This window comes from Microchirus variegatus, assembly GCF_963457635.1.
Source record: "Microchirus variegatus genome assembly, chromosome: 6".
Classification (NCBI taxonomy): Eukaryota; Metazoa; Chordata; class Actinopteri; order Pleuronectiformes; family Soleidae; genus Microchirus; species Microchirus variegatus.
This window is the reverse complement of record NC_139807.1, coordinates 18,930,986-18,954,858: the sequence shown is the minus strand read 5'-3', so window position 1 is coordinate 18,954,858 and position 23,873 is coordinate 18,930,986. Positions and strand designations below refer to the sequence as shown.

The following is a 23,873-nucleotide window of genomic DNA, read 5'->3' as shown; positions in this document are numbered from 1 at the left end:
AACACCAGGATATGCAGTGAAACCTCATCATTCACTATATGAGTAGTATCACCACCTCTGCTCTTCCTTTATCTCTCCTTCCCGTCATTTCATCTCTTTTATCCAAGCAGGACTTTACATACATATGAGAAGAGCAAGGTCACACCGATGATGAATCATGGGGTTTAGAGACACTGCTGCTCACACACACACACTGACACTCATACATGTCATTGAACACACTTAAACAGGTATGACAGTGGTGTTAGTGGTTTTCAAGGGTTTGCTGAATGGGAGAAAGAAAAACACTTTAGTGCCTTTTGTCTGTCAGAATGGAGCAAGGGCCGGTGGGTGAAAAGGCGGCAGGGCAGGGAGACCCTCAGGCTTTCTGTCTCTGCTCAAATGTTGACTTAGACACCGATTTGTTTTATTGGCTCTGAAGTCCCTCTCCTTCACTCTCCTTCACACTTTGTCCCCATTTGTCTCCCCCTTCTCTCTTACGCCCCTCTCTCCCTCTGAGTCTTTTATCTTGCTCTGCCCTTATTTCTCTCGCTGCTTTTTCTTTCTACCATCCCTCAGAAGTTGTGGCTTAGCTAGAGGCAGACACAGCCATGCAGAACTGGGATGAGCAAATGCTTTTACTGTACATGCTAAACTACACACTAAACCAAATGACTGATGCTCTTGAAAGTGTTTGCTGCTGGGCAAAGCCAGCTGTGGACTGTGGTTGTCAGATGGAATATAGTTGGCACTTAGCTATGTGTATGAGCCGGGGAAAAAAGGCAATCAGGCTTGGGTGTGTTTCTGCTTGTGTTAGAGTATTGATAAATCATTTTTAACTGACTGCGGTGCTACCTTGGCTGTAATGGTTATCGATAAGACAGTATATTCACAGTCATTCTCACCCATTGTGTCCAGCAGTCCATCTCAGGACCGTTACAAACACCAGATAACTGCATGCAGTGTAACAGAAGCATTAAAAAGGAACACACGCATAGAGAAAATATATTCTTTCACTATCTCCTACTCTTTCTCACACCACAAGTGTGAAATCTAATCATCACCGGAGCCCACAATCATTTCTATCTAATCTGGAGACACACGCATGCCTGACAACAACAATAGTAACAACTGCAGCACCAACTGCACGCCGAAGCGTTATCTCTTCGCCCACCAGCTCGAATCGTCTGCTTTTAAAATCTGGCTGTCCGTAAATTCTGGTGGAGAGAATTTAGTGGTTCAGGGGTTTTCCATTTTACTATCACAATAAAGATATGCCATCAATACAGCTTTACATTCCAGCTGTTAATGTCCAGCAGCTGTAGGGCAGCAGTTATCCGAGCAGCCTCATGCACAAAATGTCCACCAGCTTGGATTCTTCTGTCCTCTTAATTTCCTCCGCGGTAGTTTAAGTAAACCTGAAGAAGCCACATCAAGAAACTCTTTTTTCGCTTACTTCTTAACTGTCTAAATCACACCCTTCACCCAGTGCTGCTGCTCCCTTGAGCCTGCCTCATCCTCCACATATGACTCTGTGGGGTGTCTGACAGCGAGGCTACAGTACAGAAACCCCTCACAGCAGTGCTGTCCTATTACCTCTGGCACTCATCTCACTGCTACACTGATCAATGCCTCATGTGTGCAAAGGCCGCGGCTTTTTTACCTTGTGCACGGCAGCTCGCTGTCATTGCTGTGCTGCTGCTGCTGCTGCTGCTGCCTCTCAGGTTTTAATGACTGGACGAGCTCCGAGTCTGTCTCCGACATGTGACATGTACACGTTATGTTCGTTTTTCGTGCAGAGAAAGATGGACACTGCGAGAGAGATGGATTGACAGACTTAGGTAGAAGAGAGTGAGAGTGAAGTTTCATGCTGAGCACATGCTGCTCGCATAAGTGACTGCATGCTGTGTCTAAGTGTGTGTCTGTGTGAGTGTGTAGTGTGTGCGGTGCGTCCACACATACGATAAAAAATGCATTGACTCCTGGAAGCAGTAAGATTCGGATTTATTTTTTCTTCCTGTTATGATGTCTAAAAATAATAAATGCATAAATACATAAATAACAGGCATATCATATTCCGTTAACTGTATAACTGTATCATCTCATTTGCTTCCACTTAATTACTTGACCAAGAATGATTCTAATACATAAACGTAAGCACAGGACACAGTTTACCGGATAATTAAATCATATCCGATTACATTTATTTTGCCACCACAACGTTTAATTTTTCCAATTTTGATTCTGAAAATCAGACTATATTATTTCCATCATTTTGGTGGAGCAGATGGCTCTTAGTGCAAGAAGCACCCATGAGCCTCTACTGCCATTGGGGAAAAGAAGCCTGTTAGTAACAAGACTCAATAGCTGCAGCTTAATCAGAGCAATTTTATTTTTAATTACAGTAAGACACAAAATGCTTTGCCAGTTTTACTGAATGCACTCCTGCATTTTAACCTTGTATGTGGTATCATTTGTTTTACATTGTAAGAAATACGTAGTTTCTCAGTTGGTGATTGGCACTGATTGGCACATTTTGTTACCTTTGGGACGAACAGACTTCGAGTCTTTATGCTGAGTTAAGCTAAGGTAAGAGAGTAAGCACACTTGACCAAATGTCAAACTATTCTATTTCGTTTAACCACTGAATTAAGCACATACTACTCCAAACTACTTTTATTACTCCGTGTCTGGAAACAGTTAGTGGCCAGATGATATCTCAAGAATGCCCCTTCAAATATGGTTCTTGAATCCACTTGGACTCAAAAATGAACTGAAGAGAATTAGTTTGTGGAGTGACCTCATATTTTTATGTGCTATATTACTATTATTATTGAGGTATTATCTGAAGAATACCTGAAGAATCTTTACAAACGTGGCACAGTTTATTCTCTCCTCTGAAAGGATTATCTGTTTAGATTTGGCCGGTCACAGGTCGTGGTGGCCTCACCAGACATTTCTTTGTCCTACAACAATTCCAAAGTGAATAAGCATAAAGTTGTGTAGACTGAAACTGCAACGGTCAGCAGAGACATGCGACTGCTGAGGAACAATTCTAGTTATTGTAACACTGTAAGCATAAAGCTCATCCTGCTCAGCAGCACCACAGCAGTATCCTCAACTTACAAATGACTGTGAGTCAATGGTATTGTCTGCATTTTAGAGGGAGGTGACATAATTAGCTTCATTTAGACCAACACATTCAATTTCAGTCACCACATGAGGGCCAAACTCAGTGGACATAGGGCGATAGTAGGTAGGTTACACCCTGGGCAGTTTGCCAGTCCATCAGGGCCACATAAAGACAAACAACCATTCACTCATATGGTCAATTTAGAGTGTTCAGTTCACCTAATCCCCATATTGCATGTTTTTGGACTGTGGGAGGAAACCGGAGAACCTGGAGAAAACCCACGCACACACGGTGGGAACATGCAAACTCCATGCAGAAAGGCCCTTGGTCTCAAACCTGGGTCTTTTTGCCCCAAAGGTGAGAGTGCTAACCACTACGCCAGTCATGTGGCCCATTTTAGCCAACCTAGTTCTTTATTTTTATCTACGTTTCTGAGGCCACAAATTAACCTTCCAAAGTCTCATGTACTTTCAATGGACTGCCCATAATCCTGTATGTCGCAAACAAGAACCACTACTGTGTCTCCAACTGTAAAGCTCTATTAAAACCCTATAATCTTGTCCTTGCCCATAGCTCCAAAAGTAGTTTTAAATGCCTACAATTAATACGGTCAAGTGAATAACAACAAATGTGTCCTCACAAGGCTTGAGGTTGCTCTGAGCAGGTCCTCAAAAGACCAAGAGCAAATGCACGAACTCGTCCTCTTCACCACCATTCCCTTCCTCATCAAGGTCCTTATCTGTCATCACTTTAGTGTGTGTGTGTGTGTGTGTTTGCTGTATGACTCGAGATGCTGAGTGTTCAAGCAAAAGGTCAACAGCCATAAAACTAGAGAGGGCAGGAGACACAGGCTGATGAGCAGGAGGAGTATGGACTGAGGAGCTGTTGAGGATGGATGGAAATGGTGAAGAGGAGAAGATAGGAGAGCCTGTGAGGACTGTCGCTGCAGAGTCATTACTGGAGTGGGTGACACTTGGCTAATGGAGGTGTGTTTGTGTGGGTGTGTGTGCGGGTGTGTGTGTGTGTGTGTGTGTGTGTGCGTGCGTGCGTGCGTGCGTGCGTGCGTGCGTGTGTGCGTGTGTGTGCGTGTGTGTGTGTGCGTTTGGTGGATTACAAGAAGAAAAGGAAAGGCAATTCAGATGAGAGGAAAAGAGGAAAAATGGACCGTCTAAATCGAAATGTATCAGTTTGGGAATAACTTGTTATCCTTCACTGAGCATTCTTACAGACTAATTTATTAAACTATATGAAATGCTGTTCCACTCTGCTGCATATAATATAATGCAGTACAAACAGCGATGTAGGTGCCACGCTATATTTCCTGGCAAAGTCTAATAGAAGATAGTTGATAATGGCTCACAGTTTTAAAGTAAGTCTCTGCTGCATTGATTCTCAGTTTGTCTTTGTTAAATATAACAAGCTATTCTCCGTCATCAGCTTTTTTTCGCTGCAGATTCCTCTCTACCTGGCTGTTGTTGTTTAGGTTTTTTTTTCTTCCTCCCACCTGTCTGCCAAAGATGCACTGCATTCATAAAGACAACCAGAAGGGATTTGGTCTGTAACTAAACCCATGAAATTGAGTGTAAAAGGCAGATCATATTGGGTAGTGTTTGTCAGTACAACCCCCAGAATCAATCTTCAAAACTAATTACACAAGGATATGTTAATAATAAAAGCCCCCCGCACCCTGCTTTATTTAAATGAAAAAATAAGTAAACCACAGTGAAAGTAAACAACCTGAAAGAAAGAGTGACTTGTTCCCTCACTGATGTAAAGAATCTGGACGTGTCCCTGTCTGGTCTCATCACAGACTGACAGTTCAATTAGTATGAATTAAATGATGCGTGACGTCTCCCTCTTGGCCCCGGTAATCGTCACTGTTCTGCTTTGAAGAGCTCATAGTGTGCATGACTAGATAGCTAATCCAACAGAGGCTAGGGCTAAGTCAGGAGTTGAAATGTATGATTTTCTGATCCCCGTAGATGCTGGAGTGGAGCAAATTGGCTTCAACGCTCAGAGCCGATCATAGCTGTATTTTTTCAGAGAAAATGGTCCTTCTTTTTCTGTTCTGCTGCTCCTGTAAAGTGACGTTTTTAATCAGGTATCCCTCCATCAGGATGTAGGTGTGCTGGTGTGTGAACATGGCACAATAATACACGTGTGAACAATAATACACGTGTGAGTATAATTGTGAATTTGGTTTTCGAAGCAGCCATTTTGTGCAAGAGCGTGTCAAGTGCCTTTTTTTGCGGGTGATGGCAATCAGCCGACAGACTGAAGACAGACAGTGAAAATGTTTGAAGTCGTTAGAAGTTCCTTACCTTGATCTTAATTCAGCAGCCATCCTCTGACTGCCACCAGCGCATAGTAACTTTGTGATGTGAGTCTTTGCTTTTGTTTGATGTTCTGAATGTGTCAAATGAGAAAAAAAAAAAAAACTGCAACGATTTACTCCAATTGCTTTGTTCCTCTGATCAGCAGAGACATTACGTTCATAGATTAGTCAAATCTAAAGCACTGTTGGAGAACTTTCCCACATGAATGGAGCCCTATGACTGGTCAGAGCAAGGTTGAATGTTTTAATGAACATTTTATTGAAAGACCTTGCAAGTTGCTAATTAATTTCCTTAATGGGCAGGTGTTTGTTGTTTTTATTTAACAGCATGTTGGATTGTTGTCCTAGTAAACAGTTTTATGAGTGGGAGGGGAATCCGGTATCCTCCCAAACCCTTTGTTGTTTAAAAGGCCCATATGGATTGTGAATCGGCAGCAGCTTTCAAAGCATCATTAGTCATGCATAAAAGACTGTGTTAGTGCTTTAATACCAGCCCTGGGCTCAGGCTCTGAAGATCTGCCATAATTGCCCACCTCTGTCACATTCAGTGTTTATGTGTGCGTGTGTGTGTGTACATGCACATAGTGTACGAGAGAGAGTGTGTGTGTACACGTGTTCTTAGTGTAATTGTGCATTGTCTTGCCCTGGCACTAATAGCCACATAAACCGAGCCAGGGCTTTAAGATAGGCATTAAAGAAGATTCAGACACACCCATATGCATGCTTTGAATATTGATTTTTTTCTCTATCTGCTCTTCCTTTCCCCCTCGGCTGTTGCTGTGTGTGTGTGTGGGTGTGTGTGTGTGTGTGTGTGTAGCGGTCCACCTGTTGGGTCTGACCTGGCATCTGCGGCACGGTGAGAGCCAGCTGTACGAGAACGGCCTGAGCTCGGCGGACCATCAGCTGGAGGACCACGGCAAAACCCGGCCGACCACCTCAATCCAGCTGCTGGACACACTCAACCCTGAAAACACACACGTTGGTGACAAAGGTGCGTTGCAAATACACAGTAAAGCACCTATAAGATGTGCTCATCAGTAAACAGTGGTTTGTAATTTAGTAAATATCAGTGACAGTGACTTAAAGCGTTCTTCAAAGCTTTTATTATGAATCTTTGCATTATTGAAGCAATAATTTGTTGTCAGATTATTATTATGTTATTGATATAAATGAGGTCTAAATAAGTCTCAGATTAAAAAGATTATCCTTTAATCCATCTTAAACATGAGTAAATTTGTACAACATTAGAAATGTTTTTAACATTTCACTGTGGTTGCACTTTCTTCTTCATTAAAATCTGAGTTGAAATCTTGAATCCAGTCATTTTACACATCAAAGTGTGTTTACACATTTTAGGGAGTACTACTGAACATGTGATAAAAGTCCTCTGGAGCCACAGAAAGGCCTTGGAGCCAAATAAGAAGAGCTTCACAAAATCTGATAAGTTGCAGCAAATGATGTCTGGAGGCGGTGTCGGTTGAGGCTGAGGTCTAAAGTTTTGAAAATGAAATAGATCTGGGGGTGTGGAGTTAGAAATACATGTGATTGCCAGTCCTCTGTATCCCACTCCTCTTCTGTGCTTGAGGCTCGCAGCTCGAGGCTACATTAACTGTAGGAGCAAAACTCACATGAAGCTCTGGCCAAAACAGTTGCTGGATAATATAGGTGCCATGATTTGACAAGGAAATGTCTGGGATAAAATGTTCCAGGTCTGCTGCATTTGCAAAAAAAAAATTCCACTCAACAAAAAAAAAATGGGATCCAAAAACCCAAGACCTGTTACTGATATTTGAATCCAGGATGTAATGGATGCAAACAAAGCACTGCAGCTTCAATTCATCTGATTGATTTTGAGCTCACAGATAAGCAACAATATGTTGACAAAATATCTTGGTTGGCTTATGTTATTGTATATTAATATTGTAATATTTTACTCTCCATATAATATGTAATATATAAAGCTCTCTATGCATTAACCCTTCTGTTACCAATCCTGTCATCGCCGACAGGATTTGGCAATCTCATTACTGTCACTAGACCGTTTATATATAATTTAAAAATAAATAAAAGGATTCATTCATTGAACATTTTTGACAATTCTACAGCCATAAAATCAAAGTAAATCCAGGCAGCCTGATTATCGTGACGGTCATACGAGGGTTAATAAGCTTTACAGTGAATTGATGCAGTCAGTGCTTGATTTTAAAGCATTTCAAGATTATGGAATAAACCAGATAATGTTTAGTCGGCTCGCATTCAACGTGATTAAGGCTTTATGACGCAAGATTTTATAGTGCACTTTGTGACAAATTATGACCAAAGATTACAGATGCATGCACTGGACATGACCCCACTGTGCATGAACATTACATTACAGTTTTTCTATTTTTGTTCATTCAATTCAATAAAAAACCCTCGACAATGGGACTCTCATTCACTTGTTTGCTACTGGATTTAATGGAGGGACAATTATCGAAATGACTAAAACGCAGCAAGATGCGGGAAAACAAGTATTTCAACAATACGATTGGAACATGTCGAGATTGACTTTGTATCCACGGGCATGAATTCCAATCAATTTCCATAGCATTAGCATCCTGCCTTGCATGCATATCACACCTGTCACAATAAATGTTTCAACACGGTGACAGACATCGGTGCAGGGATCAGCCCTGAACTGGTTAGTCATTTATTAGAAAGGCAAGGTAATTGGTTAATCATGGTCGCTCTTAGCAAGTACGTGACTAGAATAGCCTTCCTCTACTCAGCTGTCTCTCAACTAGCCAGTAGAATTACTAACACCAATTTAACCTCATGATACGGGACATTAATTGTGAGTGTTCCAGGTCAGGGAGTCAGCAGGACAAAGCAACCTTCATGCTTACTCTGACTCTGATGGATATTACGCCGAATGCTGTTGAAGCCCATGTTCAGCATTTAGCCAGAGAATGTGCAAACCAAACTGCAACCCGCTGCAATTTTGTTAATGTGGGACATCCCTAAAGCAACTGTTCTTGATGAATCCTCACATTCTGCGGATTAACAGACATCAGTAGCTAAATCCTTCAATAGTGCACGAAGGGGTCGCAGAATTCAGTTTCATGTGTTGCATCACAACAATCTATTGTTTCATTCTGCTTTTGCTTTATATCCTTGATGAAAGCTGGGAAATCGAAATGGGCAAAGCTAAGCCATTGCTGCGGGGACTCAGATTAATAAAATTGGCGCGGTGGAGGTGGTCCCCAGGCAAAAGAGGGCCAGAGAGATTAGAGATTAGGCGGTAATCCAGTGTGGCAGATTATCACGCTCATCCTGCTGTAGCCATCACCTCTCACACCAAGAGACCAAACAATCCCCTAGATTACACGGCAAAGGCTGGTGAGAGGAGGCTACAGGGAACAGGAAGGATAAAAACATGACACTGGGGGAGGGAGAAGGGTGAGTGATGGAAGGAGGGAATAATGACTGATGGATAGCACTCTCCTTGAGGGACGTTTCAGATGTTGATCATAATGATATGCAACCTCTGGCATCAACTGTTGACATTGAAATTTCCTGAGCTAATTTCACTATTTTTGTCCACAAAATGAAAAACTAAACATAAAGAGCAAGATGATCTTTTTCTTTTAGAATGAATTATTTTTATTTTTTATGGCACAGCTGTAAAGACAAGTAACATCATAAAAGCGGGCGCATAAAGATAGCCGAGGAGAATGATTGGAGGATAGTTATCAGTTTCTGCTTGCTTTGAAATAAACTGATGACACAGTAGGGAGAGATGAAACGCACTTGCTGGAATGATTGGAAGGTAGTAATCCTTGTGTATTCTTGTTCATGTATTTTTAGTGTTGTTGTTTTTATGTCAACTTCAGTGCCATAAAGATAGATGCTCCGTTTGATTTGCTGGCTCTGTGCTGGAATCAGGACCTGAAGCAGCAGGATTTCAAATCTACCTCCTTAAGGATCTTTCAGCCAGACACTAGATACTAATTGACATGTTGTCATCTGCGTAAGGCTAGTGTCTTATTAAGCCGTGCACACTGTGTTTTATGTTCTTTGTGCAATCGCTCCTGCAGGTTTGAGAGATCACCAGGAGCACTGCTTAGTTCTCCACACATAAAAGACTCTCATTAGTTCTACATTCTTCCCGTGATTATCAACCTCAGAGTGATGTTCACGCTCTTACACCTCTCTCTTTTCTCTGTTTTTACAAGTGGACGTGCATGCATACAAACATGTGGACACACACACACACGTTTGCGCTCATAGACATGATCCATTCCCTTTCCCTAACCTTAACAATCACAGCTACTGTATATGCCTTAGTCTTAACCCCTAAAAATGCTCTTTAAAGGAGTGAGGACCAGCTAAAATGTCCTCATTCTGTATGGTTTATACGAGTTATTGGTCCTCACAAAGCCACATATATAAGAACAAACACACAGGTTTAAGCAGGTATCCCTTTAAGGACACTTCATTGACTTCCATTCATCTCCTAACCTTAACCATAACTTTAACCTAACCACAATTCAAATATTAATCTTAAACCTATTACACGGTCAGTTGTTTATGCCAGAAAACGTTAAGAGGTAACACACACACACACACACACACACACACACACACACACAGATAGAGAAATTCCTTTGGTGTAGATGAAAGTAGAAATGCCAAGAGATGAACATTTCTGTCAGTGGATTCCCTTCCTTAATGAAGTACAGCAGAGTTTGGGAATAATATTTCACTCAACATGGAACAAGGAATATATTAATGATGTGTAATCATAGAAACTGACAGAGTAGAGGGCCATATTGCCTCATTATAATGTGAAGATGATGAAATGTGGGGGTTGTGCAATGCCATCTGAGCCCGTGTGATTATTAGTATAAACCACTGTATAAAAGAAGAGTTAGTGCTGGATTGTTTTCACTCAGTCTGATCGTATTGGTTGGAAAATAGTATGTAGATGGATGGAATGTGACACAGACAGAGAGAAGGGCTCTTAAAGAGCACATCAATATTCTAGACTGCGTGCAGAGAGAGTGGAACAGAGGGAGGCTGAGCAGTGTGCGTTTGTGCAGAAGTGTAAGGAAGTGTGTATATTGTGTGTACCTATGGGGGAGCAATGTGTGTGACTGTGTGTGGGAGAGAGGAGTGTTCATATGTGTTAGTGCTTGTGCATGTGTGCAGATGCTGATGAACTGGTTCCTATTACACTGGTCTCATTGATTTTCTCACGCTGGGATACAATCTCAGGATGTAACACACACATGCACTGACGCACATACAGAGCATATAGATCATTTAGCGAACCCCCCTGCTCGAGCGCCTCAACTCCAGAAAGCTCAGCAGCAGCAGCAGCAACACGACCGCGTGTTATTCTGCTTGCATCCAAAATGTCTCCCCCAAATGTTGCCGAAGAGATTAAATGTGATTTTTCAAGCTGCAACCTTTGATGAACCGACGACACAGTTCGTCAAAGGTTATGTTGTGTGTATCCAATTAATGCTGCTTTTTCAATAACAGGCAACTCTAATTAATAGATGCATATTATAAGTAACATGTTCCTTAAAAATGCTCAAGCCAGGAAAATTAGGTTGCAAATAATAATAATGTATTTATTTATTTTTATTTTTTTATTTTTATTTTAAACCACACACAAAATACAAATACATTGAAAGAAATAATTAAAAAGGGAAGAACAAGCAGCAATGTTACACAAGGTTGCTTTAGAAAAATAATAATAATAAAAACACTTCCTGCTAATCCTTTGTTATACCAATAATACCAGATCATCCACCAACAGCCAAGCAAGCAGCAATTAAAACTTCCAATAAAATAACAACAACGTCCATCATGACGGTGCATGTTGCTTGAAGCCACCACAGTCATGATAAGGACGATCGACAAATCAAATCTTGTTGCATCGCTCACATATAAGTAGACTTTTATCTTTTTGACTGTTAAAGGTCTGTCCTCTAAAGGTTTGAGTTTACAGGGCTGAAATAGAGGAAATTAAAAGGTGACATCCACTGCAGAGGGAGACAAACCTCTATCACAATAATAATGTTAAAAACATGATAGGAATGTGAAATTTAAATTTCCTTGAGAAATTGACTCAGCTCACATTGTATTTCGGGTTGTTTTTTTTTGTCCCTCGTCAGCAAGTTTCATTTAATGTATATTTAAAGTCTTCATTTCATTTCAAACACTCAGCATACACAGAATCAAAAGTGAAGATAAGGATCAGACTCACAGATGAAACATGTGAAAGACAAAACAAAAAGCTGTTTGACAGCAGAAACACCTGATTAGTTATGTGAGTTAAATAAAGTACATATTTTTCAGAGCCTCAAAGTGCTTCTCTCACTGCCTTGGGTTACAGAAATATAAACTGTTAAGAGAGTAAAAAAAAAAAAAAATGTATGGATTTATTTCTAGATTAAAATAAGCAGCATGAATATCGACCACGTCTCCTTCCAGTCCTCTACCCAATCTAAATTAGCACATGCTGAGAAGAGAGCAATAAAAAGAGTCACAAGTGCTTTCTCCATGTGTCAATTTATATAACACATATTACACCTGTAACAATGTAAGTGCGCTCGAAGTGACATGGACTGAATGAGTTTGTGAACAGTCAGACACGTCTGTCACGGACGTAGCCGGAGGCCCGATGGTGAAAAGGTGACGACGAGAGAGTAATGGAAGGCCCCGAGGCCAAGAGCATTATCTTCTGCTGACTCTGACTGACACTCATTAGGCTGCACAGTGGAGAGAAGCGGCTGAAAGCTTATTAAGCCACCTGCTCAAAAGGCCCTTAATTGAATCCAAGTAATTATAGGGACCTTGCCCATTGTGATATTTTTATTCATCCTGCGGCAAACTCAATCTCTTTTGCATTTGGAACACTATTAATGTTGTCTGAACCAATGTGCGGTTCACGCACAGGCCTATGTTTCAGTATCGCTCCAACTCGTGCTACACACACACACACACACACACACACACACACACACACACACACACACACACACACACACACACACACACACACACACACAGTCCCCCCAGACATGTCCCATCACCAAGACCTCGGCTGCACTTTTAGTGTGTTCCCTGCTTCATTAGAAGCTAAAGGATAATAACATTAATTGCAAAGACAGTTTTGTTCCGTTGAAAATAGATTACAGGTGTAATTGTTTTACCTGAATAACCCGTAGGCAAGGAAAATTAATTAGACCTTGTATTCCAAGTCCTAATGTAGCTCATCTCTTTCTTTGGCCTGGTGCACTTTACATAACAGACACACAAAAGACATAAAAACAGATGGTCAATCAAACTCACTCAAACTTTGAGAACACACACAGGTTCTAAGCAAGATGGAGGCTGACAGTGTGGACGTTTCTGCTAGTCATTAAAAACGGGACAAGTCAAGATTGCAAATGTAAGCCAATCTAAAGTCCAGATGTCCTGGAGCATAGAAACCTTTCAAGGACTAATTTAACGCAGAACATTGTCGTCTGGATTGTGGGTGAATATGGTCAGTGAGGGCATTAGCAGAGTTATGTGTAGACCATGTTGCCACACTGCTGTAATTGGGTGAGGCAGCATGATTATTATACCGTACAGTGTGGTGGTTGTGAGCAGAGCTGCCCACTAGGCAAGTTGTGCTTAATGGCAGACACGAACAAGCCGTGCAACACTTTGATCGCTCCCTTTAAAACAAGCTAAACATTTGGAGGAAACCTTAACACATTTTCTGCTTACAACTTGCTTCCCCTGCCAACTAATGATGAAAAGCACAAGAGGAGATTTAAGCATTGCCATTTATTTTGATTTTCATTAAGTAACTGATAGCAAGTGTGAATTTCAAGCTGCTTTTCCCTTATTAATGCCCCGAGATAACAAGGTGTGAAGGAATCTTACCTCTTTTTCCACATTGGCTTTTTCAAAGTGCATTTTCCTTCTGCCTGCCTAATAGGAAGAAACAGAGATCTGAAGGGTATTTTCAAAAAATTGGTTTCAGGTTTTGTGCTGAGATACAGTACATCAGGCTACAGTGTTGGTGGAAAACAATGATTGACAGCAGTAATCTGAGCAGCTTGGGAGGCCTGGAGCAGCCATGTGATCCATGTGTTTTCTGCAGGACTCCCAAAACACCGTAATCCCTCTTTCTACCAGAGTGGCAATATTATTCCACTCTGATTCAACTCTAGATTTAAGTAGAGAAATTCAAGTTTTCTATTTTTTTTTTACTTTCTTGCATTAGAAGCTGTAACTTGATGTAACCAACTCCTCTTTGGTCATGGTCCTCTCATCTTCCCTCTTCCTTCTCCTTTTTCCATGCTCTTTTCTACAAGCCCCCCCCCATCTCTTTCAACCCACTGCCCATCCTCACACATGGCCTAAGCGCTAGTTTCTGTCCCCGTGTTGCATCAGACTCCAAAAGGCGGCGTACAGTAATTAGCATCAAAAGGACGTCTATGCTCATATACCAGTCAGCCGCTCACCGGCCCGCCTGCACGCCTGTCTGCCCGCCAGTGTGCTGCCTACTGCCGTGCCCTATTAATGTCCAATTCATCTAGCGTTGAATAAAAGGCAGCTTTCCTTGGGACATCCATCCCTCCACTGGCCTTTATATTTTGTGGTGTGGCATTAGCATTGAAAGGAAAAGATGACTGAGGCACACTCAGAAGGATTTCTTGAATGTCTACCTTAGTTCTGCCGCGCGTTCTGCCTTTATTCTGATTTCAGTGCAGGAGCAATTTGTTTCTCTATTTTCTTTTTCTCTACAAACCGTTTTCAAACTCTCTTTTCTAGCTCAAGTTCATTTGCTTCATTTATTTAGCGATCATCCTTTTCAATCCCATCGTCCACAGAAGTAAAATATAGAGAAGATCGTCGATAAAATGGCATTTATTAGGATGGTATTTGACATTTTCTGAGAGTAGATGTTAATTAAAGAAATATTTAAAAGAGCTGTTGAGCTATAATTTGCCAGATGAGTAAGTATAAGTTCGTGACCTTTGCTTTTTAACATAAAAGTGTGTAATTAAAGATGAGGAGATTAGCCAAAGCAGCAGGTGCAAGCAAACCACAGTGCTTTAGGTAAAAGGTTTGATGAGTGGATACATTCACACTTATCATTAATGAATCCCAAATCTCCCTTTAAATGTGTCTCTGCTTTCTAGTCAATATCTAAAAAGAATGAGGGTCCACAGCCATTCTACCAACTCTATGAAAATGTAATTGGGCACATTGGTGCTTCGAGCCAAATGCTAATAGCAGTGTGGTAACATTTTTATTATTATTACAACCTTTATTTAATCAGAAAAGCCCCGTTGAGATTAAAAATCTCTTTTACAAGAGGATCCTGGCCAAGACAGGCAGCCGCACGTTCATTGTGGTTGCAGGCAGACAAAGGGACGATAACAAAATAACAGTAACATTTATATAGGCATCATATATCGTTATATTCAGAAAACATAAATACAAATAAAAAAAATGTAAAAATCCAGCAATAAAGCACGGCAGTGTAATTTAGTTAAAACATCTACAGCCACATTCAGGGAATCCAAGTTCGTTTGAAAAGTGGGAGACCAGCTCTCTAAAATTTGGCTGTTTTTGTAAATTGCTCAACGCTGATGGAGTCCAATTCATGATGATGCTACGTAACAGTCAACAGGATTTTTTTGGAACATAAACAAAAAAACGGAAAAAACCCATTAACCATCAAGTAGTTGATGTGTAATTTTCGTATGCAGAGTGGTAGAGCGACCAGTGCTACAACAGTCTAACCACGCAGCCTTTATAATGTGACAAAGGAAACAGGAGCTCCACGGGCCGGCACTCTCTGCCTCCGTACCTCTGTGACAGAACATGTGATATACGGCAGCTAGCCTGTAGGTGTGCGTGCCGTCGCCATAATGGAGTGGTAAAGCTGTTGGCATTATAGATTGAGAGCGAGCAGCCTCGTCCATGAATCTGCCCCTAACTGTTCTTCTGCCTTTGTGGCCATAACGATCGGCTGGCTCCCCTCTGTCACCATATTTCCTCCATCTTAGTTTAGAAGCAGAGATATATTTCTCCATAAAGGCAGACACAAAGAGAGCTCGAAAGCCATTCCTGCTCCGCTTCACAAAAGACCTCGGCCTGCTCGTTGATAAAGGCTTATGGAGAGGAGAGGAGCTGATGGCCAGGGACTGCTGGAAAGACCTATTCTCTTCACACACAAAGACCAGCTCTCACTCAGGACACTATCTGCGTCTGTGTGTGTGTGTGTGTGTGTGCGTGCGTTTGCGTGTGCCCTCTACACTTTTTGTCATCAACCTCTCTGTGTTTCCTTTCAAACTCACACTAACACGTACACACTCTTTCTTTCTTGTTAGGAGATGCTAATATAGCACACGACAAAGCCCCTGTAGACAGCTCCCAGACAAAACACTTCCTTTCTAAAGCAGTTCATTTTCATGCAGAGCCTATCTAGAGGATTGCCAAAGCCGGGTCTCTTGAAAAGGGGGATTTTTCACCAGCACTCAGTCATTCCCGATGTCTATTCAGTCTGCCTTCATTAGTGCGGCTGCTGATCACACTAATGTTTGAGGACATCAAGTTGGTTATTAATTGCTCCCTCTGATACTGAATAGAGCTCCTTGTCGACCTTGATAAATCAGTGACTTTAGCGACCTGTCCGTGTTTTCTAACCTGCAGAGAAGTGGGTGCGAGGCCGAGCCATCGACCGCGGCGAGGTCGACGTCGGTACCCAGCAGAGCCAGGCAATCCCACCAGGACTTTTCTGGAGGTTTCATATGACCGTGCACCATCCAACCTACATCAAGTTCAACCTCTCTCTCTCACACAACGCTCTTCTGGGGATCTACGGACGCAGGAACATACCACCTACACACACTCAGGTAAAGGAGGCTCCTGTTGTAGCATGCCGTTTATCCAGATGGGCTTATTTGCTTCAGCTACTCCAGGTCACATCCACACTAATGCACCACTTTCTGCTGCTTGCTGTGGCCTTTCATCTACGCTAATGCAGTGTTTTTGACTGTGGCCTTGCACTATACATCCCAGAGGATGAATATCCTCATGCATATTCTCCATTTTGCCAAGGGTTATTTAAATTTTTTAAATGATATTAGGTAGAAAAAGTATTAATTCAAAGCTGCAGCGCATAACTTTTGTTGCTGCTAATGTAATTATTCTGCCTCTATTTCATTTTTGTGAGCAGAAACAATGTTAATGTGACATAAATGTGTGGTATTTATGTCACTTTATTTGTCACGCAATACTATCACACCTGACTGAGTGTCTGCCAGGTCAAGAAGCGTCTGAAGACATTTTTTGCGGGCACTTTTCTGTGTTTGCAACACAGGATCTAAAAACATCTACACTGAGGAACAGAGAGAATTCTGTGGAGCTGTTGGGTTTGGATTTTTAAAAAAGATGTATATTTCCTACTGTCCAAATCCATCTTGTGCTGTCTCACAGAGCTGATTTATTGCAGATTCACTGTTTTGTCTTCAGTTAAAGTGCTGAAGATTTGGTCAGTGACAATAATGATTTGTCAAGTTTGACGTTTTGCTGTTAAGCACTCATGTAAAGTAACACCTTCTAATCTAATTGATGACAAATCTCACTTTCTCTACACACGAGTCAGGGCTTCAGTAAACAGGAACAAAAAAAAAAACTGCTTGTAAACCCTGTCTGTGATGACTCATTGTTAAATATGAGTGAAGCCTGACACGATACAGGTGTCAATAAACTGTATTTATGCTTGTTTTGTCTGACAGTTTCGCAAGACTAAAATAATGATTTGATCGACATCCCAGCAGAGCAGGGACTGCTGTCTGCTTGTTTAACAGATAGCATTTATGAGCCGTGAACAAATCACTATTTTATACTTGTTCTGACAACAGTAGCAGGAAATATGCAAATAAGAACAATTAAATTTTGAGTTCAGCTGTGTTAAAATGGAGGATAAATGATGATGGCAACAGAGGTTTTACTTGTTTTGACTTGACAGATAAACCAGACTGTTTTTTACCAGGTGTTAACTGAGGTACAACATTTACTTACCTCTGTAAGTAAACGCCTTAAAGTACCTCTGTACTTTAAAAACAGAGGAATAAGTTTGCCATTTTTCCCATTTGGACAGAGAAGCCACAAAGCATAGATGCAAAAGTGGATGTTTTTTTTTAACAAGGAAAAGGCCATCTCTGTTTTACTCAACTGATCCACTCCCACAAACAATAAACACACACACACACACACATGCAATCGACAGTGTAGAACAGCAGTGTGAAGCACACATAGTTGTCTCCTTTTAACATCAGTGCACCCCTACACTCGCCTGCATGAAGAGGACTAATTAGCTGTTTTTGACACTAGTGTGACACAGCCCTCAGGGGGAATAAACCTCAGCGAGTGCTTGCTAGTTCAAGGAGGTCTGAGGATGAGGAGGAAAGGAGAGAGAGAGAGGCAAGAGTGTCGAGGAAAGTTAAGGAGGGTGAAGGAAAAAAAAAGCACAGAAAGGTTGAGAGAGATCAAATAGTAGTCTGGTGCATTTGAAAACCTGGGTGGTAAAGTCTGCCCATACTATTAGCAGCACATGGAGATATCAAACCGACTGCTGCGGAGCTCGTCTGCTGGTGGACTGAGCTGCCACGGATAACGATTTCCCTTCGATTCTTTGGGTTAATGTTTGGCAGATATCCACATACTTTATAATGTTATTCCCCAACTATTTGTATGTAGGCAGTGTTCCAATAACATCCAATTGCCAGTTTCACAATGTTCACGCAGCAGCAGCAGCAGCAACAGCAGCCACACACCACTGCACAATGTTTGGCTTTCAAATTTCCTTTGCATTTATGCAGGATTTGTGAGTTTCATCCCGCTCCTTCTACCTGAATGCAATTGTTGTTTTGTGATTGTTTTCAGTTCGACTTTGTGAAACTGCTGGATGGAAAGGCGCTGCCTAGATCCTTGACTGATCCCGTCTCAACTGCCAAAGCTCCCAAAGGCCTGCTGCTGAGTGGCCTCCAAGAAACAGGCTTCATCGAGTACATGGACCCCGGCACCTGGCACCTCGCTTTGTACAATGATGGACGCAACCTGGAGCAAGTGTTACTCCACAGCAGTCCTATAGGTGAGGAAAATGAGTACAGTTCAATGAAAGCAGTTCTCCTGAAGCTTTGACTCATGCCTTTGGAGGTAACATCTGTCTTCCTTTTGTATTTATTTCATTTAGTTAAGAGTATCTGGCTAAGTTAACTCACTAAAAACAGAACAAATCAAAAGAACACATTTACAATTGACAAAGGACAACAAATACCCAATACTAAGTCCAGCGTAGGAATAGCAATTACACTTTGCAGTTACACAGTTTTTCGTCAGTGTTTTGAACTCACTCAGGGAGACAAAGTCATTAAGTTTTAATGTGTTCTGAAGGTTATTCCATGACCAGGGAGCAGCATAAGTGAACAGCGCTCTACGATGCTCAGCGAAAACAATCAGTCATATAAAATATATTTGTGTAGCAGCTTTTGTACAAATTAGTGCAAATTCAAAGTGCTCCACTAAAGATTGAGTATATATCAGTGCTTGCGCCTCAGGGTTTCTTCACCCTCTTGTCCTTTTTCCCCTTCCATCTGTTGATGTGCAGAAAACATAACTGTGAAAAGTGTTTATATGAGACTCACTGACATTTCAGTGAAACTTTTCCTCCAATGAGAGCGAGGCTTGGCAAGAGACAGCTGCTGGAAAAGGGGAGGACAGCTCCTGTAGTAATGACAGGGTTTGCTAACTGTAGCTCATTGCTATGACACACATGGATGGCAGTGTAAATTGAAGGATGTGAATAATGCAAGAGTACGTGGCTGAATATAGACAAGTGGGTAATTACCAGGGCAGTTTCCTCACTCCCACTTTGTCCAATGGTCCTTAAGAAAATACAGTGTTCAAATAGGGGGAAAAAATATTTGGAATTCTAGTAGTACAATCACATTAGGGCGAGGGGTGGGGTGCAATTACAAAGCATACAGTATGTAATAATCACATACATTTGTAGAAGTACTAAGCACTCCAGGAAAGTATTAGTTGTTTTGATACCATTGATCTTAAATGTTTTTTTTTTTGTAATTTGGTAAATGACTCTTTCAGGATTCTTAAACTCCATCATTTAAATAATGAGTATCCATAAACAGCTCTGTAGTTCTAAAACATTGTACTGAAGACATCTTTTGTTATTATATTGACAGCATCTTCTATTTAATAATTGGCAGCATGTAACCACAAAACAGACTTTATTACAGAGCTGTCAAACACGTGTTGACACATGTGCTGTCTTAAAAGTCTGGGAAACACCAGGCTTATTTTGAGTCAAAACATTTTTGAGCCAAACGTGAAACAGCAGCCTTTGCAAAAAGTTAACTTTCCCGTTTTCTCATTTCCGTGTCATGAATAGTCAAAAGCAAATGTAATCACAACAGATGGCCTCAGAATATCAGCTTTTAGTCTGCTAAGGTTTTTCAAAGAATTAATAAAGTGATGCAGCTTGAAAGAGGAAAATGATATTAATGGGTCCGTGTCAAAGTTCATTTCTCTGCCCATTTACACCTCTAACGAGGGTCACAGACAGACACTGCTTTGTTTCGGAGGCAGAAAACCCAGGCCGTTGAGCTACAGTACAATAAATTCTAATAAGAGACAGTGCTGGAGACTCACAGTGGAGCTTTGTGGGGAGATGAGGGGGAAATGAGATGATCTCTGTCGGGAAATTGAGCTGTTCCGCAGCGAATAGTAACTAGATACAACAAAGAAAGTATAAATAAGAGAATAGCAGAAGACCACCATAAAATAAATAAATAAAACAAATACATCAAATAAAGTAAAATCAATATTGTATAGAGTATAACAAGGAAGAAAATATGACAGCACAATGAAAACAATACATGAACAAGTGAACAAAACGGGGACTGTTTCACAACCAGGGGAGCGTTCTGTATGTAAAACAGTTTGTAGTGTTTGTGATTATATGAGACAGAAAAAAACACTGTCACTGACAATCACAGTAATGATCAGCTTGATTAAAGTAAAAAAGAACGTTCAAAGCTTGCTTGTTTGGTCAAAACTCGCATGTATTGTCAGAATATATCATTTTGTTCTGTCATCTGTTCACACACACGCACACATACAGGTTTGCTTTGCACATCTATTCTTAGACCACTGCATTGACTTCCATACATTTGGACAGCCTATAACAAAGTGTCATGCCTAATCTTAACCACAAATAGATACTGCCTAACCCTTATCTGAACCAGTTCCTCAGAAACCAGGTTTTTCGTCTGCATGAGGACTTTACTGGACCTGACAAAGTCAGTGTTTATACCAGACAACACACACACACACACACACAGATCTCAGTTACATCTTTATGATGTTGCTGAGTAGGACAGAAAATTGGCGGCACATTGCTGATATATAATACTGTAATATATGGTTATGTGCGTACAGTCATTTCTCAGTGATTGTCACTGTCGGGCATAAATAGGTCACATACAAAAGCTGGGTGAAAGGAAAGAATATCATCATTATATGGATGCCGATTCAATTTTTTATTTTTTTTTGTCACAGCAGATGTTGGTAAAACCTTTTTTTTTTTATTTACCTCCGCCACTGTTGCCAGGTTTTTGCCTGTGATCTTCAAAAGCAGCATGCTTAATGATTTCTGCCATTTTGCCACCGCCACTGCAGCCTCATCTCCTTTGATTCTGTTCCTGTACCCAGGCAGAGCTTCCTCTAGCACTATTAATTATGCATATTTCTATATATCAGCTGTCATTTCATGCCATCTTGAATGGTATATTTCTTACACAATGGCCAACAAGGTATGAAGAAGTTTCCTGAATATATCAGGAAGGTTTCTTGTGTTTTACAGATGTAGAATAAACAACAACGAGTTTGAGTGGCAAGTACGTGTACGTATTTCTAGTTCGCTGAGCAGCCATTTCTTTTAATTTTTTCCTATCAGTTCATAAAGGCCAAGGGTCATAAAGCATGGCTCAAAGTTTACAGCCTCATAAAGTACAATTGGAATGCTTATTTGACCAATCAGATCACTTGGCTGGAAGCACTCATTTTTATAATAGCATTTAACTGCAATAACTTATGGCATGAGTGATTTCTAACTGGAAAGGCTTTAGTCGGTGGAAAGAGTTGAGTGGGTGACACACACACACACACACAGAGACACTATATACTGTAACAAATAAAGACATGGCTCTGTGGCTCGTCATATATTACCTGTTAATTGCCTGCAGATTTTTATAGTTAAGACATCAACCTGAAATATGCAGAGCTTATATCACCGTGACAGCTCCATGAACTTTCTGATGGATTCCTCACATCTCCGATATGAGTGTAATGCTTATGTTCATTGCAGCTGCCAGGTACAATACTTGCATGTGTTAGTTGTTGTTGTTTGTTTGTTTGTTTTTTTACCACGGGCGAGAAAGAGACTCTCACTCACGGGAAAAGGTTTGTGAGTTCACCTTACTGTGTGGGAGAGAAGATGATTGCCACTCCTTCACTCCATCAGTGTGACGATGACAGGTGATGGAGGTGAAAATTACTTTGGTTTCTGTAGTGATGCGCTGCTATGGAGGAATAACGCTGTGCTGACGGCTACTGGCAGGGCTTCTCTCATTAGCATTTGTCACACGTGCCTCAAGGCGGGTATCACATAATAACTTTGCGTAAATGTGTGTTTGTGTGCGTGCACCCAAAGCCACGAGACTGACAGATTTGTCATCCATGCTCCCCGAACAGAGTGTGCCAGGGGACTGCAGTGGTTTGACTCTGCAGCTGATGTCTGTATGGAGGAGCCGAGCAGGACAGGGTCAAATAAAGGATGACATCCCTGACATCCATTTTAATTACTCTATCTAGCTCAGATAAAGCTCGCCGGGCACCAGACAGCCAGTAGCACAGCTCAGATCCCCAAGATTCTTGTGTGCTCACTACTCCAGAATCTTGCATCTCGAGCAGAGCTCAGGAGGTTTATATAATGCTCTAAAAGCATAAATGTGCGCCCTCCTCTTAATCTGTCTTTTTCCACACTGTCTATAGTCAGAGGATGAGATCTGACATGATGGACATATCAATGGCAGAGGAGGAGACCGCAAAAAAAACCGAACGCAGCTAATTGCAGTTTGATGGCAAAAAAGGATGAAACGCTGAAAGTCTACAGAAGGATATGATGAAACGCTCATATCTAGATGAGACAAAGTGCTAGTAGAACAAGCATCGCATTGATCCTGAGACAGTGCAGCTACTGTAATGACACAGTATCAACCATTCTCCACTAACTTGTGCACTCACAATGTCAGATTTTATGTTGTTCAATTTTGTTCCGAAGTGCGGCCTTGTAAACAGTTTGTTTATTAAGCCTTGATGTTTGTAAATTTGCACACAGTGTGTTTCCAACCTGTAATGCAGTATAATGTGCTTAGTGCTACTGAGTGTAAGTGAGTGCTTGGCCATTCCCCAGAGAGTGATAGCAGCTGGATCAGACTAATCTAATATAGCCCCAGTGTCTGGGGAGCCATCCATTGCTTATCAGATCTCTCATTCAATAACAGAGGGCCATGCCAGTTTATGGAGTTACGTGTGGAATATTTTTTGTTCATGTTTTGTTTTTTTGTGATTGTGCAGACTCAATGGACGGTTGCTCCACAAAGTGTAATGGAAACGGAGAGTGTGTGGCTGGACACTGCCACTGTTATGCGGGATTCTTGGGTCCTGACTGTGCCAAAGGTAAGAAATTAAGAAATATACACAGTCATTTGTTTTTCTCCTAATATAGTTCAATTAGTATAATTATGTTTCAAAAAAGGCTTATTTACTTATTATCTTTGGGGGGATTGCAAACAATACTCAAGCTAAGGTTTTGTGCAGGGAAGTATCCGCTATTTTTATAGATTATTAAGCATCTAGTGCAGATATTTATAGCTTTGCTTTAATTGTCCTTGAGACGTGCCTAGAAATTGAGTCCACCTGTGGCTAACTGAACTGATTGGACAAAGTTTCCAAAGGTTATACACAATTCACACAGCATATCAGGATGAAAATCAACCCATTAAATCCAAGCTATGAAACCATTTCTAAAGCTTTGAGTGTTCCCTGGAGCATGGTGGCCTCAATCATTGTGAAATGGAGGGCGTTTGAAACCACCACTCTTCATCCTGCAGTCCAGCCAAAGTAAGTAAATAGGCAAGAAACAATCCTTGGCCAGGTCAACAAAAACCCAGTGGTCACTCTAATATAGCTTCAGGATGTCTCCAGTGAGACGGTAGAACCTGCCTGACCATCTGAGCAACTCTGCAACAATCATTTATGGCAAAGTAGCTACAGAAGCCA

At 41.2% G+C, this 23,873-nt stretch overlaps 1 protein-coding gene across 1 annotated transcript in view; it reads left to right on the top strand.

The window, feature by feature from the left end:
• The window catches only part of tenm1 (teneurin transmembrane protein 1), a gene marked incomplete at both ends in the record, with an annotated part of 169,477 nt that overhangs the window by 64,956 nt on the left and 80,648 nt on the right, over positions 1-23,873 (top strand). The window contains 4 exons of the mRNA XM_083891824.1: positions 6,265-6,438; positions 16,158-16,360; positions 18,396-18,603; positions 23,169-23,270. Coding sequence (XP_083747950.1) covers positions 6,265-6,438; positions 16,158-16,360; positions 18,396-18,603; positions 23,169-23,270 — 687 coding nt within the window. The remainder of the gene's footprint in view (positions 1-6,264; positions 6,439-16,157; positions 16,361-18,395; positions 18,604-23,168; positions 23,271-23,873) is intronic.